This window comes from Rhododendron vialii, chromosome 3a, assembly GCF_030253575.1.
Source record: "Rhododendron vialii isolate Sample 1 chromosome 3a, ASM3025357v1".
NCBI lineage: Eukaryota > Viridiplantae > Streptophyta > Magnoliopsida > Ericales > Ericaceae > Rhododendron > Rhododendron vialii.
This window is the reverse complement of record NC_080559.1, coordinates 22,744,680-22,760,195: the sequence shown is the minus strand read 5'-3', so window position 1 is coordinate 22,760,195 and position 15,516 is coordinate 22,744,680. Positions and strand designations below refer to the sequence as shown.

The 15,516-nt window shown below is 43.8% G+C and overlaps 2 protein-coding genes across 2 annotated transcripts; both read left to right on the top strand.

Annotated features, from left to right (window-relative positions):
• Window positions 1-9,541: 9,541 nt before the first annotated feature.
• On the top strand, window positions 9,542-10,774 carry LOC131321230 (protein FAR1-RELATED SEQUENCE 5-like). The gene is made up of 2 exons (XM_058352234.1): window positions 9,542-9,754; window positions 9,908-10,774. Exons 1-2 carry the CDS (start codon window positions 9,542-9,544, stop codon window positions 10,772-10,774), a joined length of 1,080 nt encoding a protein of 359 aa, XP_058208217.1.
• Window positions 10,775-10,850: 76 nt separating this feature from the next.
• Window positions 10,851-11,372, top strand: LOC131321229 (protein FAR1-RELATED SEQUENCE 5-like). The gene has a single exon (XM_058352233.1). It carries the CDS (start codon window positions 10,851-10,853, stop codon window positions 11,370-11,372), a length of 522 nt encoding a protein of 173 aa, XP_058208216.1.
• Window positions 11,373-15,516: the final 4,144 nt, after the last annotated feature.

The window sequence follows — 15,516 nt, the reverse complement described above, 5'->3', positions numbered from 1 at the left end:
ACTATTTCAAAGTTAGAAGGGCAGAAAAGCGCTTCGTGCTCAATCTGCCAGATTCTGCTCGTGACCACGAGATCGACTTCCTCTATGTGACTGGAGCATTCGAGCCCTTAGGGGAAGATGGCCAGGTGATAGGGCTCCATTGCCCCCACATATGGGGTTATCCACGTATGCTCTTGCTTTGTATCTTTTGCAATTTCTTCATTTACTGCTTTCTCGTAGCTTTCTCATGAACTAAATTGGTTTTTCAATTTGAAACTTGCAGCTGAAAACGTTAACAAACGTCCTAGACGTGAGCCGAGCTACATCCGAGCAGGGGACATTAACAGGATACTAAAGTATACAGGAGAACCAGGAACCCGAACAGCTGGTCGGGGTCGAGACGCTGATATACTGCTGGGATACGATCCTTCGTACAGAGGGGTCATTGATAGAAGACTTGCTCATCCTAGTACCAGTGCTGCATCCACCTCAACTGCCCCTCAAGAACGTATCTCAAGACTTCAAACTGGGGTTACTGTTGCTGGCCTACCTGGTGAAGTTCCCATTTCAGAAGGCGTGCCACTTCCTCGTTTGAGACTCAGAAGATCTTCTCGTGGATCAGTCTCTAATCAACAACAATCCGAGCAGCTGATTGCATATCGTGATACCAGCCAGTCTTCTTCTTCTGGTTATTCTCGATCCCCTTGTAACCCAGGTACAATGACCCGTCAACCTCTTAATCTCAGCTCCTTACTTACTGTGCCCGCACGAGGACGAGGTGCTACCAACAGGGTAGCATCATCTGGCGCTCCGCCCCCACAACCTCGTCGCAATAGGGGGGGATCAGCAAGATCATCATCTTCTCCTCGGGGGGAGGAAGGTTCCCTTGATGCTGCTAACGCACATCGGGACAAACGGCCGAGGTCTGATGACCCAGCTGATTCGGTCCCACAGGCTGATACAGAAACCCATCTCCCTGTGTCACCAACTGCTCAAGTACTCCCCCAGACATGGACTCCTTCTTTTACTAGGGGAGACCGTCTTGTCCATGTTGGGGATAGTGCTAGTTCATCTGAGACTGCTCTAGCCTTGGCCCAAGGTTTGATGCTCCCTGTTGATTCGCAAAAGGAGTCTCTGTCGTCTCCTGATCGGCTGGTGTCTACTGGTCTTGTTAATGGAATTAAGGTAATGTGACTCAATCTTTTCATATAAGTCTTCATGTATATTTCGTATACCATATATCATATACTGCTACACTTGTCACTCACCACTCGCTGGTTTTGCCAGTTTATTCAAAAAATGGTAACCATGGGGCAAAAGTACCAAGAAGCTGAGGCCGAACAAATCAGGTTGCTAAATGACAACACTCGACTTCTTCGGACAGTTGCTCGGCTTGAAAGAGAAAGAGACAAAGCCAAGGCAGATTTTAATGGTGCTAAAGGCAAGCTGCAAGTTGCCGAAGAGAGCCTAAATCAAGCTTTGTCTGAAATAGACAGCACCAAGAAGGCTTCATTTGAAGATGGCTACCAGAAGGGTTATGATGCCACAACCGCCAGTTACGTGGAACAGATGCCAGCTTTACAGGACCAGGTCTGGATTGCCAGCTGGGAAACCTGTCTTACAAAACTAGGGGTTGCTGAGGATTCACCCTTCTGGGTTGAGAACGAGCTGCCTAGCACCCGTGTTCAGAACATCGAGGATATTCCAGAGCCAACAGAACATCCAGAGGAAGACTTTGAACAGCAAATTGAAGAATTTGCTAATGCTGAGGAAGATATCCCCACGGATGTGGTCCCTACTGAAGCTCCTGCTCGGGATGTACCTGTTGAGCCCATTAACCTGGAAGAAAATGTAGTCGAAGATGGTGCCAATACTGACATCAACACTAACACTCCTGAGGTCCAGAATGTGGATTGATTTGGTAAGTATAAGAATTGTTTTGGTTGCTGGTCCTGCGTGACCATAAGCATACTTTGGCCCTGTGAGGCACCTGTTCAGTTTGAATACTTTGTTAACACAGGTATTTGGCCCTTCGTGGCATAACCTTATGTTTTGCTCGGCATCCTTTGTTGTTGCAGCTGCAATGTTTCAATCTAAGTATGTCGTATCATTTGTTTGCATAAGTATTTCGTACTTTTTAGCAAATCTTTCACGCCTGTCAAGTTTCACATACTTAAATTTGTTTAAGTGTCACGTACTTCAAAACATTTGTTTCCCAGTGTCTCGTACTGTTTTAAGTACTTTACAAGTGTATTCATACTTGTTAAGTATCACGTATTTAGAACATCACACAAGTGTCTCGTACTTGTGTTTCAGTTTCACGTACTGAACTAAATGTGGCTTACATTTAAGTCAAGCCAATATAGGTTCTCAAGTATCACGTACTTAAAACACCATATAAGTATCTCGTACTTTGAACGTCCATACAAGTGTTTCATACTTGTTAAGTATCACGTACTCACACAAAAACGCCTAAGTATCACGTACTTAAAGGTTTAAAAATCTTACAAGTGTTTCATACTTGTAAAATCTCTTGTAAAATCTTACAAGTTTACAAGTGTTTCATACTTGTACTTCAGTTTCACGTACTGAACTGTATAACTGTAGACCCTGCTCCCCAATACGAATGAGGGAAACTAAACTCGCAGTTCGTATTAAAAACAAATACCACAACAGTTATACTAAGAAGCGATTGTATTCATAATCTGCAAAACTCAAGAGGGCGTTACTCGTACCCTTTGCAAAAACAATCAAAACTAGAACAAAGAAATTATATTCGTAATTCCCACACAATCACGTAGTGTAAATCCAAAACAGGATTTAATACTTCTAAACAAAGAACTTTCGTAAATTATGAACATTCCAAGGCCTTGGAATTGGATCACCATCCAAATCTGCCAATCGATAGGCTCCTATGCCTATAATCTCAGTTACTCTATATGGGCCCTCCCAGTTGGCCCCCAGCTTGCCTTCATTGGCAACCTTGGTGTTGCCGAGTACTTTTCGTAGCACAAGGTCCCCAACACCAAATTCTCTAGGATGAACATGTTTGTTGTAGCTTTTCATCAGCTGTTCTTGGTATGAAGCAAGATGTACCAAGGCCTTTTCTCTCTTCTCCTCGGCAAAATCAAGCTCGATTTCAAGGGCCCTGTCATTGCCTCCACTTTCAACCAAAGCTGTCCTGTTGGTCGGCAGACCCACTTCCAGAGGTATGACAGCCTCTGTTCCAAATGCCAACGAATAGGGGGTCTCTCCCGTAGACCTCCTAGGCGTTGTGCGGTGAGCCCACAAAACTAATGGTAACTCATCAGGCCATTTTCCCTTTGCTTTGTCTAGCCTCTTCTTTATCCCATTTAGGATAGTTTTATTAGACGCCTCTGCTTGCCCATTACTCTGAGGGTAGGCTGGGGTGGAATAAAAATTTCTTATTCCAAATTGGGCACAAAAAGCCTTGAATTTCTTCTGGAATTGGGATCCATTGTCTGTAATCAATGAATAAGGGACCCCAAAACGAGTGATGATGTTTTTCCACACGAACCTTTCTATCATAGGCTCAGTGATTTTGGCCAGTGGTTCTGCCTCAATCCACTTTGTAAAATAGTCAGTTGCAACAAGCAGGAATTTTCGATTCCCAGTTGCTTTGTGCAATGGACCCACGATATCCATCCCCCATTGAGCAAAAGGCCAGGGACTTGTTAATGGCACCAGATCTTCGGCGGGTGTTCGAATTATTGGTGAGAACTTTTGACACTTCTCACAAATCTTTACATACACCTTTGCATCTTCTTGCATGTGTGGCCACCAGTAGCCTTGAGTAATTGCTCGGTGGGCAATAGATCTGCCCCCAGCATGGCTCCCACATGTTCCCTCGTGGATTTCATGAAGGAACTTCTGTACCATCTCAGGATGTACGCATAGCAAATAGGGACCTGTAAAGGATTTCCTATACAACTTACCCTCTGGGGACAGCCAAAACCTAGCAGATTTGACTCTTATCTTGTGGGCCTCCTTTTTATCAGAAGGGAGTATCTCGTCTCGTAAGAACTCCATTATTGGGTCCATCCAACTTGGTCCTTGGTTCACGTCCAAGACCAAGTCTACACTCCTCCCAATGCTCGGCTCATTGAGGTATTCTACTGCCACCCTTCTTTTAAACTCTGTTGGTACTGCTGCAGCCAACCAAGCTAAAGAATCTGCATGAGCATTCTGTCCAGAACTTATTTGCTCAATATATACCCTCTCGAAAGTATCAAGCAAGTCTTTTGCTGCCTGCACGTAGGCTACCATCTTTTCATTCCGAGTCTCGTACTCGCCGGACAGTTGATTCACAACAAGCTGGGAATCACAATACACCCTGACCCGTTCTGCTTTAAGGGTCTTCGCACTTCTCAATCCTGCCAAGAGTGCTTCATATTCAGCCACATTATTCGATGCACTGAATCCAAGCCGAACAGAGAGTTCAATCAGAACTCCTTGAGGAGGAAAGAGGACAACTCCAATTCCAGAACCAGTACTACACGCTGATCCATCAACGAATAACTTCCATTCTTTTGGATCCTGTTCGGCTACGGGTTGATCCTTCAAGGATGATGTCTTAACTGCCTGTTCCTTTCTCGTAGGAGGCAAGGGAGCAACAGTGGGGGAAAACTCTGCCACAAAATCAGCCAACACCTGGCCTTTAATTGCTATGCGTGGCTGATACTCGAGATCATACTGACTTAACTCCACGGACCACGTCGAGATCCTTCCCGAAAAATCTGCCTTTCGAAGCAGTGACTTTAACGGATACTCAGTATAAACCACAACCTTATGGCTTTGGAAGTAGTGTGGCAATTTCCTGGTTGCTGTCCTAAGTGCCAGGACAAGTTTTTCTAAAGGCAGATATCTCGTCTCTGCGTCCAACAATGTCTTGCTAACATAATAAATGGGGATTTGCTCGGTCCCCAAATCCCTCAACAAGACTGCACTTACTGCATGCTCGGAAACAGCTAAGTACAGAATTAAAGACTCACCAGGCTGTGGAGTTGACAACAGTGGGGGCTCGGCCAGGTACTTCTTCAGGTTCTGGAAAGCTTGTTCACATTCTGCTCCCCATTCAAATCCCTCCCTCTTTTTCAATAGCTGAAAAAAGGGTCTGCATTTATCGCTTGACCTGCTGATGAATCTGTTAAGTGCTGCTGCCATTCCAGTCAGCCTTTGGACTTCCTTGGTAGTTTTGGGACTCTGTAGTCTTTGTAAGGCATCAATCTGATCGGGATTTGCCTCTATCCCTCTCAAAGTTACCAAATGGCCCAGGAATTTTCCTGAACCAACTCCAAATGCACACTTCGAGGCGTTGAGTTTCAGCTTATACTTCCTCAGGATTTCGAACACTTCCCTTAGATCAGAAATATGCCCTCCCTTTTCTCGACTCTTTACCACCATATCATCTATGTAAACTTCCAAAGTCTTCCCGATGAGCTTCTTGAACATAATGGTTGCAAGTCTTTGGTATGTAGCCCCAGCATTCCTTAGTCCAAAGGGCATAACACTGTAACAGTATAACCCTCGTGGTGTGATGAACGAAGTCTTCTCTTGATCAGGTTCAAACATAGCAATCTGATGATATCCTCGATATGCATCGAGAAAACTCATTCGCTCGTAGCCAGAGGTTGCATCAACCAATTGGTCAATCCTAGGCAAAGGAAAACTGTCCTTAGGACATGCCTTGTTCAGGTCTGTGAAGTCCACGCAGACACGCCACTTTCCGTTCTTCTTCTTTACCACAACAGTGTTGGATAACCATTCTGGGTAATAGACTTCACGTATTGCTTTGGCCTCCAATAAACGATCGACCTCTTCGATCACAGCATTTACATGCTGTACGGCTGCCCTTCGTTTCTTCTGAATGATCGGCTTATGCAGAGGATCAATGTTTAAATGGTGACAGATCACATCTGCATCCACCCCAGGCATTTCCTCAGGTACCCATGCAAAGACATCAATATACTCTTTCAGAAATCGTATCGACTCAGCCTTTTCGTTTGCTGGTAATGATTCCCCAATCAAAAAATATCTTTCAGGATCAGTCTCGTTGATCTGAATCCTCTCCAGGCCCTCAAGCACTTTTTCAGCCGGGCTTCTTCCAACATCCTCGATGGTTGGTTGGTCTGGTACTTCTAATGTGTGAACATGGTGGACCTTCGGGGCAGTTTTAATGATGGAAATCAAGCATTGCTGTGCCACTTTCTGGTTTCCTTTAAGGATTTCAATCCCATTTGATCCTGGGAACTTCACCATCTGGTGATAAGTCGAGGAGACTGCTCTCATTTTGTGCAACCAAGTCCTCCCTATAATCGCGTTATAGGAAGATGGGACATCGACCACCAAAAAGTCCGTTCTTAACACCACTGATCCGGCCCGAACAGGTAACGTTACCTTTCCTAGGGGCCAGACTGCTCCTGCACCGAACCCAATTAGAGGTGTTGTTGATTGTTCTAAGTCTGGTTGGGCCAGGCCCAGCTTCTTGAATGCATCATAGTACAACACCTCTGTACAGCTCCCCGAGTCCACTAGAATTCTTTCGATGTCGTATTCCCCAACTCGTAGGGTTACGACCAATGCATCATTGTGGGGTATTTGGACCTCCGCTAAATCATCGTCACTAAATGCCATGCTCTCATTGCATGCATTAGTCTCTCGCCCTCTCTTGTTTCCCAACCGCATCACGTGCTGATCATGCTTGACCTGTCTTTGCAACAGCCTCACCTCACTCCTCGTATAAGGTGCAGCCAACCCATGTATCATATGGATCACGCCTTTAGGGTGTTGCTCGTAACCCAGTTCCATGGCCTTCCCTTTCTCTTTAGGGTCCTCCTGGATAAACTCTTTGAGATAGCCCCGAGAGACCAAATCATCAAGGTGCCTCTTGTATACCTCACAATCCTCGGTCATATGGCCCCAATCTTTGTGATAACTGCAGTGCTGATTCGTAGCACGTTTTGCATCTTTGTCTCCACCTAGACTTGGGGGCCATTTAAAATATGGCTGATTCTTTATTCGATAAAGAATCCTGTATATTGGTTCTTTCCAAACCGTAGTGATAGAAAAGAAGGACTTGGGGTCAGGAGCTTGCTTGTCCTTGTATGCCTCCTTCTTAGCCTGCCCGTACTCCCTTCTGTCTTTGTAAGACTTGGGTTCTGGCTTATCCACCTTTTTGGCAGGTGCCTTCTGCTGTTCGGCAACCGTCCTGCCATCCTCACGGAGTATGTCATCCTCCATTCTGGCGTGTTGCTCTATCCGTTCCATCAATTTAGCCAAGGTGGCTACTGGATGTTTATTCAATGAACGGCGCAGCTCCCCCCGAACAGGCAAACCAGTTTTGAACGTAGCAATTGCATACTCTTCACTGCAACTTTCAATCTCGTTGAAAGTTTCCCAGTACTTCTTTGCATAATCCCTGATCTGCTCGTTCTCCTCCTGCTTCATGGTGGAAAGACTCTCAAAAGTCTTTGGGGCCTTTCTGCTCGTTAAGAACCGAGCAGTGAATTCCTCTGCCAACTGCCTCCATCCTCGTATGGATCGTGGGGCCAACTTATGAAACCAGGATAAAGCCACCTTGCCAAGACTGGAGGGAAACATCTTGCACAAGATGGAATCATCCCCCTCATGCATAAACATGGCCTGTTGGTAATGCTGTATGTGAGCTACGGGATCCGTATTTGTCTCGTAAAGTACGAATGCACCGTGCTTCACTCTGCTCGGCAACCTTGCTTCTTGTAGCCTCTTTGTAAAGGGAGAGGCTGCAATATTACTCAGGGCCTTGCGTGCTGCTTCTCGTGCAGTCACTGTCCCATCCTCTTCCTCCTTTGACTTGTGGGCCGTAGCCTTGACCCAATCAGCATCAGGTCTCTCGTACCTGTCTCGATGATGCTTTCTTGTGTCCTCTTCCTCGGGGGTAGAACTCCGGTCTCTGCTCCTCTTTTTTCGTGAAGAAGTCTTTCTCTCCGGTGTTCGGCTTCTACTTGTTCTTCCCCTTTTTCGTGGAGAAGCTTCGTGACGCCCTCTAACAGGACTTCTGCTCCTTCTTCCTCGTGAAGGATCTTTTCTGTATTGTACCATAGCATACCTACTGCCTCTAGAATTTCCTCGAGACAGGCCAGAATCCTCCGGATGCTCCCTAATTCTTTCCAATTCTCTGATCTCATGCTCTCGTTTTTTAATCAGACGAGCATACTCCTCGACTTCTTGCCTCTTCCTATCAAGAACGTCGTCACTATGGTGCACACTCCTGGAGTGCGCGATTAATTCATCCCTTTGATGGGATTTACTCCTTCTCGTGGATCTTGAAGCCGTCTCTCCATCTCCTCTATTTTTGGAGTTATGATGCACGGTAAGGGGGCGGTCCTTACTCGTGTTCCTTCTGTGCCCACCCTGGGGCTTTCTCGGAGCCCCGGGTGGTGATTTGTCCCTTCCCTCGTCTAACACATCTTTTGGTTCATGCGGCGTTGCTGGAGTTACTTCCACCATGGTCGTATTTCAAAAGGGAATTCTTTCGTTTCCCACAGACGGCGCCAATTGTAGGGGGATGGAAACAATTGACGCTTCGGATCAACTGGATTGCAACGGCTTATTCGTGCCTCTTCACCGGAACCCTAGCTCGACGTCTGAACCCTAATCTGCAAAATAGACAGGGGGTGAGTGCACCTTTGCCTCTCGTGGCAAAGGCCCTCCGATGCCTTTGTTAGTATCACGTACTAGCAGTTAAACCCTAATTATCAGTAGGAAAGCAATAATAATGCAACGTATTGCGTACCTTTTACCTCTAGGTTTTCCTCATATTTATAGATTTATGGATGCTTGCTGTCCAAGCATCCTTATTGCCATAGGATTCCTAACTCGTATAGGAAACCCAGGATATCAAGGAGTCTCGTTTCCTTTATCAGTTTATGGAAAAGAGTCCTTTTAGGATTCTTTTCCTTTAAGAGCCGAACATCCCATACTCGTTGGGTATCTTTCTCAGATCCTATATTCTTGGGATCTTTATCCCTATATGAGACATGACTATTCTGGAATCTTCCAGAGTATTCTCTCTGCTCCTACTCTCGATTGGAGTTCCATCTTTGTTCGGCCGTCTCATAGCCGAACAGACGGCTTGGACCAGTTAACTCACATGTAACTGGTCCTTGAGCCCGTACAACCTCCCTGGACTATTGACTTCTCATGTCACTGGTCCATATTGCCGAACACTTGTTTAGCATGATGACTGTCCTGTCTATATTCAAACTATGGTCCCACGTACCATTTATTCAGATATCGATTGCATTGCTTTCAACCCGTGATTACTCGTATCACATGCTAGGTTCTTTACATCATCTGTTCGGCTGTATCATAACCGAACAGTCTATTTATAGCCATGACTTCTCATATCACTGGTCCATATCGCTGTTCACCGAACTGCCCGGCGATAAGTCCAGTCGTATTTACCTCGTGTTCCCAAACATCACGTGTTTGGTAACTAAATGTATCTGCTCGGGAATACCTCCCTACACTTTCCTCTTTACAGGCAATTGAATGGTGAACAATGGAGTTAGAGTCTTTAAATGATGTTGAAGTCAGGGATACGGAGACTCCAGATAACAATGTGGAAGGGTTTAAAACACCGACAATTGGAATGTATTTTGAAACAATTGAAGAAGCACGGAATAACTATGAACGTTATGGTCAAGAAAATGGGTTTTGGATTCATACTCGAGGTTCAGACAAAGGACGAAATATGTCGAATGAAGTCACTAGGGTGCGATTTGTTTGCACGAAAGAAGGAAATTATGCTGCAAAAAAGTAGCAGGAGGGTGTTCAACCGTTAAATGTGGATGAGGTAGACGAAGAGGAGAAGGTGATATCAAAGAAAAGAGTTAGAAATTGTTCAACGGTTAAATGTGGATGCCAGGCTTATTTATGGATTATGCATGACAAATGGAATTGCAAATGGAAAGTAACAGGTTTTGATGAAAATCACAACCACCCACTGGTGACTCCAAGTAAGAGGATCAAAATGAAGTCAAATCGAAACATGCCGAAAGCAGTTAAGAATTTGACTGAGACATTTCATAGAGAAAATATAGATATTTCAAAAGTTCCTTCAATTTTTGGTGGTGAGTACATTGGCTTTGATAATAGGAATTGCTACAATCACTTGAGGAATGTGAGACATAGAGACCTAGATTGCGGCGATGCACAATCAGTTCTTGACTACTTTAAGGACAAACAAGTACAGAATCCACAATTTTTTTATGCGATTCAATGTGATGAAAGTGGGAGGGCAGTTAATTTTTTTTTGGTGGATTCTCGATCTCGCATGGCATACCATTATTTTGGGGATGTAGTCACATTTGACACAACATATCAAACAAATAAGTATGATATGCCTTTCGCACCATTTACGGGAGTAAACCATCACATGCAGTCGATACAGTATGGATGTGCACTTTTACAAGACGAGACAGAGACGACGTTTGAATGGTTGTTTAAGACATGGCTTGACGTTATGGGAGGACGACCTCCAAGTTCTATCATCACTGACCAAGACTTGAGAATGAAAGGAGCTATTGCCAAGGTCTTTCCCAACACCCGTCATCGTTTATGTCTTTGGCATATTAAGAAGAAATTTGTTGAAAAGTTGTCACAAGTGTACTATAAGAGATCGAAATTCAAGAAGGATATGAAAGAATGCATTATGAGGACATACAAGAAAGATGATTTTGAAAAGAGATGGATGTTATTGATGAAAGAAAATGGGTTAGAAAGCAACCAATGAGCTTCAAGGCTTGTTTGATATTCGAGAATCATGGGTACCCGTTTATAATCGTGGTATATTCTTCGCCGGTATGAATATGACCGGACGTAGTGAGGGCATCAACTCATTTTTTGATGGTTTTGTAACTCACACTTCAAATTTCAAAGAATTTGTGGTGAAATATGAGAATGCCTTGAGTAGGATTGCGAAAAGGAAAAATGATGAAGATTTTGAGTCCGAACATAAGTTTCGGATCGTTAATGACCATAAATTTTTGTTGAAGCATGCGGGGAAAATGTATACTAGAAACATTTTTAACAAGTTCAAGAATGAATGGAGTAAAGTCTTTCACTACAAAGTTGAAAATGTGAGAAATGGCGATGGTTTTCAATCTTTTGTAGTGAAGTCAAAAGATGATGAACTTGAAAAGTTCGAGGTGACATTGAATTCACATACCTATGAGTGTAAGTGTGAATGCCAACAATTTGAGTTTGTTGGGATATTGTGTGCGCACATTTTGAAAGTGTTTGTCCGACTAGACATTGATGAAATACTAGAACATTTTATTCTTCCACGATTGAGGCAAAAGGCAAACAAATTTAGGATATTTGATTCCTAAGGATTGGTACATGACGACGGCAAAGAAGAATCTGAGGCATTAAGACTTAGTCATATGTGTCAAGAAGTTACAAAATTGGCTTGTTTGGCCGCCCCATCAAATGAGGCATACAAAATTTTTATTAAAGGTATGAATGATTTATTCGAGAAGATCCAAGAAGTTTCTAAAGTGTCTTCAATTGAAATTTGTGCTGAAAAAGATATCGAGAAATCTACCGAGCTATCGTCGTCTCAGATGTTGTTTTTGGATCCGAACATCTTAATTTGCAAGGGTAGAAAAAAGGATGTCAAGGGAAAAGCCGTTACTACACAGTCCGAAAGATTGAAAAGTGGTATTTGTAGACACCCCATTCTGGACTGTCCAGATAACGTTATTTGTCGATCTTTTATTACCCCAATGATGATTATAGTCGAGAACAGCCTGAGGACGATGGGCGTGTTTGAGCTTTGAGTGTCCATAACCTCTCTCAAACCCATTCCAAACCCTTCAAACCAGAGCCAAACAGCCCCAGCAAAACCCAACTGGCCTACGCCAGTGTCTTGGAGGCGTACGCTAGTTAACTGCCACGTGTCAGTCATCGACCGTTGACCCAGCTATAAATGGTGCACGCCAGTTCATATGTGGCGCACGCCAGTCAAATCCAGTCAAATTAACTTTATTCAGCCACATGGACGAGACTTTTTGTGCCACCCTGACATCGACCACAGTGTCCCTGATGATTACTCTCGGCAGAGGCGTTCCCTCTCTCTCCTACACCCCCCATCAACTAGTCCCATGCATTTAATGCATGGGAGGCTCCAACCTTGTCCCAACCAGCCAAACATGGCCTTGATCAACTGATCTCAGTCACTCCCCCTCTATAAATACCCCTCTTGCATTCATTTGCAAGGGGTTAGACACTTTAAGAAGCACAAGGTTCTCTTCTCTTCCCTTTTGCTCCCTATTTCTCTTCTTCCTTTGAAAGAGAAAGGAAAGCAACCCACCTCCATACACCCTATTGTCATACAGCCACCTGCAAAGCCTCCATCTTCAACCCTCAAGTTCAATACCCCTTTCAAACCTCAATACAAAAAGGTATACCACCTTTATGTTCTTTTCTGTTTTCGACTCCTGAGGGGAACCAACAAGGCACAAGCTAGTAAACAATACTAGTCCTGGCCTTGAACTGGTAAAATACAACAATCGTATGAGGTGACACATGGCGCACGCCAGTAACCCTATGCCGTACGCCAGTCATGGCGGTGCGAGCACAACTGGCGTGGGGAGCATGGATCACCGTTTCTGTCGTTTTATCTTTCTGTCAATCATCCTTGCATGCTAAATAACCAGTTTACCGCTTTCTGTGTGTTTAGAGCTGTTTAGATGTGGTAGTTATTGCTTACTCTTTGCCTATTTAAAAGGCCTCTGTGATCCTTCTGGTCATGTTCCAGAGCCCAGATGGTACAAAGCCAAGCACTGGATCCAAAGACAAACTGGCATACGGTCTCTAATGACTGGCGCACGGCACTATCATCCTGGACCCAGTGGCTGGCCCTTGCATCTTAGCGTGGTTTTGGCCTCCTTCCTGTCCCCACTCTGTTTAGGGGTTTTTTTGTCTATTTTCATGGCTTGAAGCCATCTCATCTGTCTGTAAATATATTTTCTGTTTCATTTAACTGCGTGGTGTGTCCTGGGTGTGCGCTGGTCCCTTTCCAGAGCCCATAGGATTGCAAACAAAGACTGAGCAACCAAACAAGTGGAGTGCGCCAGTTATGAGGTGGCGTGCGCATGTCCAATCAGCATGCAGTGGCTCGGCTAGCGCATGCTGACAGAACCTGCTTACGTTCCTTCAGGGTAGCGTACTTCAGTTTATTCAAGCTGCTCAGTGCTTGTTCTCAATCTATATTTAGCATTGCAAGCAAAATCATCCATAAAAACATTTTGTCACCTAACTGCAACTTGTTACCGTTTTAACCCCCGTTAACTGTTCCCCCGCCCTAACTGGCTAAAAAATGACCAAATGAGAGAAAAATGCAAACGTTTTACAAAATGCCCGAGTAGAGACCGATCTCCGGATTGGGCGAGAGGGGTGCTATAAAACCCTTCCCCTCTCGTAACCTGGCTCCCGAACCTCAGATATCGAAGGTGACGACGGACCAGTCTACAAGCCTTTTTCAAAATTAAACAAACGTGGCAAACGTTTCCGAGTTCGGTTCCTTGGGTGCTCTCACCGCTAAAACCCGAGTGGCGACTCTGAATCGAGGCGTTTCGCCGCGCTATTCCGAAAAAGGGTCGCGCCCGATTTCCCGAAACCTAATTTCCGGGGCGCGTGCCCACAGTATTGAGGTGTCATTAAATAAGAAGAAAAGAAAATATCACATGTGCTTTCAATTTGGACACGATAAGAGAACTTGTCCTTTGAATCCAATGAGTAAAACTAATAAAGGTAACTCAATTGCTAATCCTATTATTTTTATTGACATAGATGTTCTTATTTACTAATCTTATTTTTTTTAATTGTCAATTTCATTCAATAAACTTGGAAGAGGAAGCGAAAGGCTCAGATAGTGACCAAGAGGAAAGCTCGGATAGTGACCAAGAGGAAGGCTCAGATTGCTCCGAATGATCTTGGAGTATTTTGGCATGTTGCCTTTGTTTTGTAATGTAATGTAGTTATTATGCTTTGGAATTGAATGTAAAAAAAATTGGATCAGTTTGGAATTGAATGTAATGGGTTTGTTTATTTTGACATGTTGGCTTTGTTTCATAATGTAATATAGTTATCATGTACACCAAGTGTTTAGTTATTAGTGTCCTTGTGTAGTTATTATGTTCACAAAGGTAGGTTCTGAAAAAATTTCGGCAGAGTCTCCCCTATTTTTGGATCTAGCCTGATGTCTCGCGTCTCAGTCAATACTGCAAAATACCAACAAGAACCACATCAGCAAAAATCTAGATTCACAAACACCATTGGATAAGTAACATGAATTCAAAAGCAATTCAAAAGGGGCATCTGTTTTTCCCATTCATTACTCATGGTAACATGACAATACTACAGTCCACAAAAAAGAGAAAAAACTATGATATCGATACATGCCTTAGGAAATGACAAATAAACTTCAAATAAACTTCCATTACATGACTATAACATCGATACATAGAACAACAATTGAGAACAAAAACATCAAAAGGCTCAACATCCAAGCTTCTATTGCACCGACGTAGAAGTTTCATGGTTGCACAGCTTTCATGGTTTCCAATTCTCGGTCATAAAAGTGTAAGAAACTGATTCTTGGAAGTTAACCAAGCACGCTGCAAGTTACTTATCAAAAAAACAAGCACGCTGCAAGCCAGCATAATTCACAAACTGTTTCTCCCAAGCACGCTGCATAATGCATCCTTTCTCTCTTCCCTCCAATTGCCACATTTTTTCCCAAAGGCATGAGACTTTTTTCCTTCATCAGCCCAAAAGAAAAGGCACACAAGCCATTGGATTCTCATTGTTGCATTTGGTGTGCCACAACCCATCACATTGAACTATAGAAGCCAAAGAACAATACGCACAAGGTTTCTCCTCTTTAAGAGTGATAAACTGCCATACAAAAACTGAGGCTCAATCGTTCCAGTAGAAATACCTGAACCTGCAAAACGTCACATCAGTTACAGCATGAATGAAAATCCTGTCTCTAGTTTGGAATGTAAATGAAAACGTTGCTCCCATTCCCTCTGTCTGTATGTGCGGGTGCGTGCGGGTGTGTTTGGGCTTTGTTATCCTCTTTGACGAATTCTTTGCCACGATGACACTAACCCCCACAAATCACTCAGATACTACTAGTGTTCTATAGATTTTTGGTTTTCCGAAAAATCTATTTTCCTATGGCTTCCTTGGAATTTGGGCTAATGAAGAGCATTGTGGTTGAAAGTTTAAACAAAGTTTAAATGCTTATTTTTCCCCCATAGTACTATCAGGATCTAAGAAATTTAATTCTAGAGTGAATCAAAGTGAGGCAAGGGACTAAGACATGAGAAGCTGAATTTCAGTGTGCAAACCGTCTAGGATAAATGGATACGAGAAATCAACTACATACTGTCTTGCCGATCCGTGGAATCCTGGCTCCAATAGGCATGATATCTTGCATCCCAATATGCACAAATGGAATAACCA

Bases quoted from the DNA above. Each gene is read 5' to 3' on its own strand.
- LOC131321230 (XM_058352234.1), top strand. From the start codon at position 9,542: ATGGAGTTAGAGTCTTTAAATGATGTTGAAGTCAGGGATACGGAGACT. The intron at 9,755-9,907 runs GTGCGATTTGTT...TGTGGATGCCAG, and splicing joins TGTCGAATGAAGTCACTAGG to GCTTATTTATGGATTATGCA.
- LOC131321229 (XM_058352233.1), top strand. From the start codon at position 10,851: ATGACCGGACGTAGTGAGGGCATCAACTCATTTTTTGATGGTTTTGTA.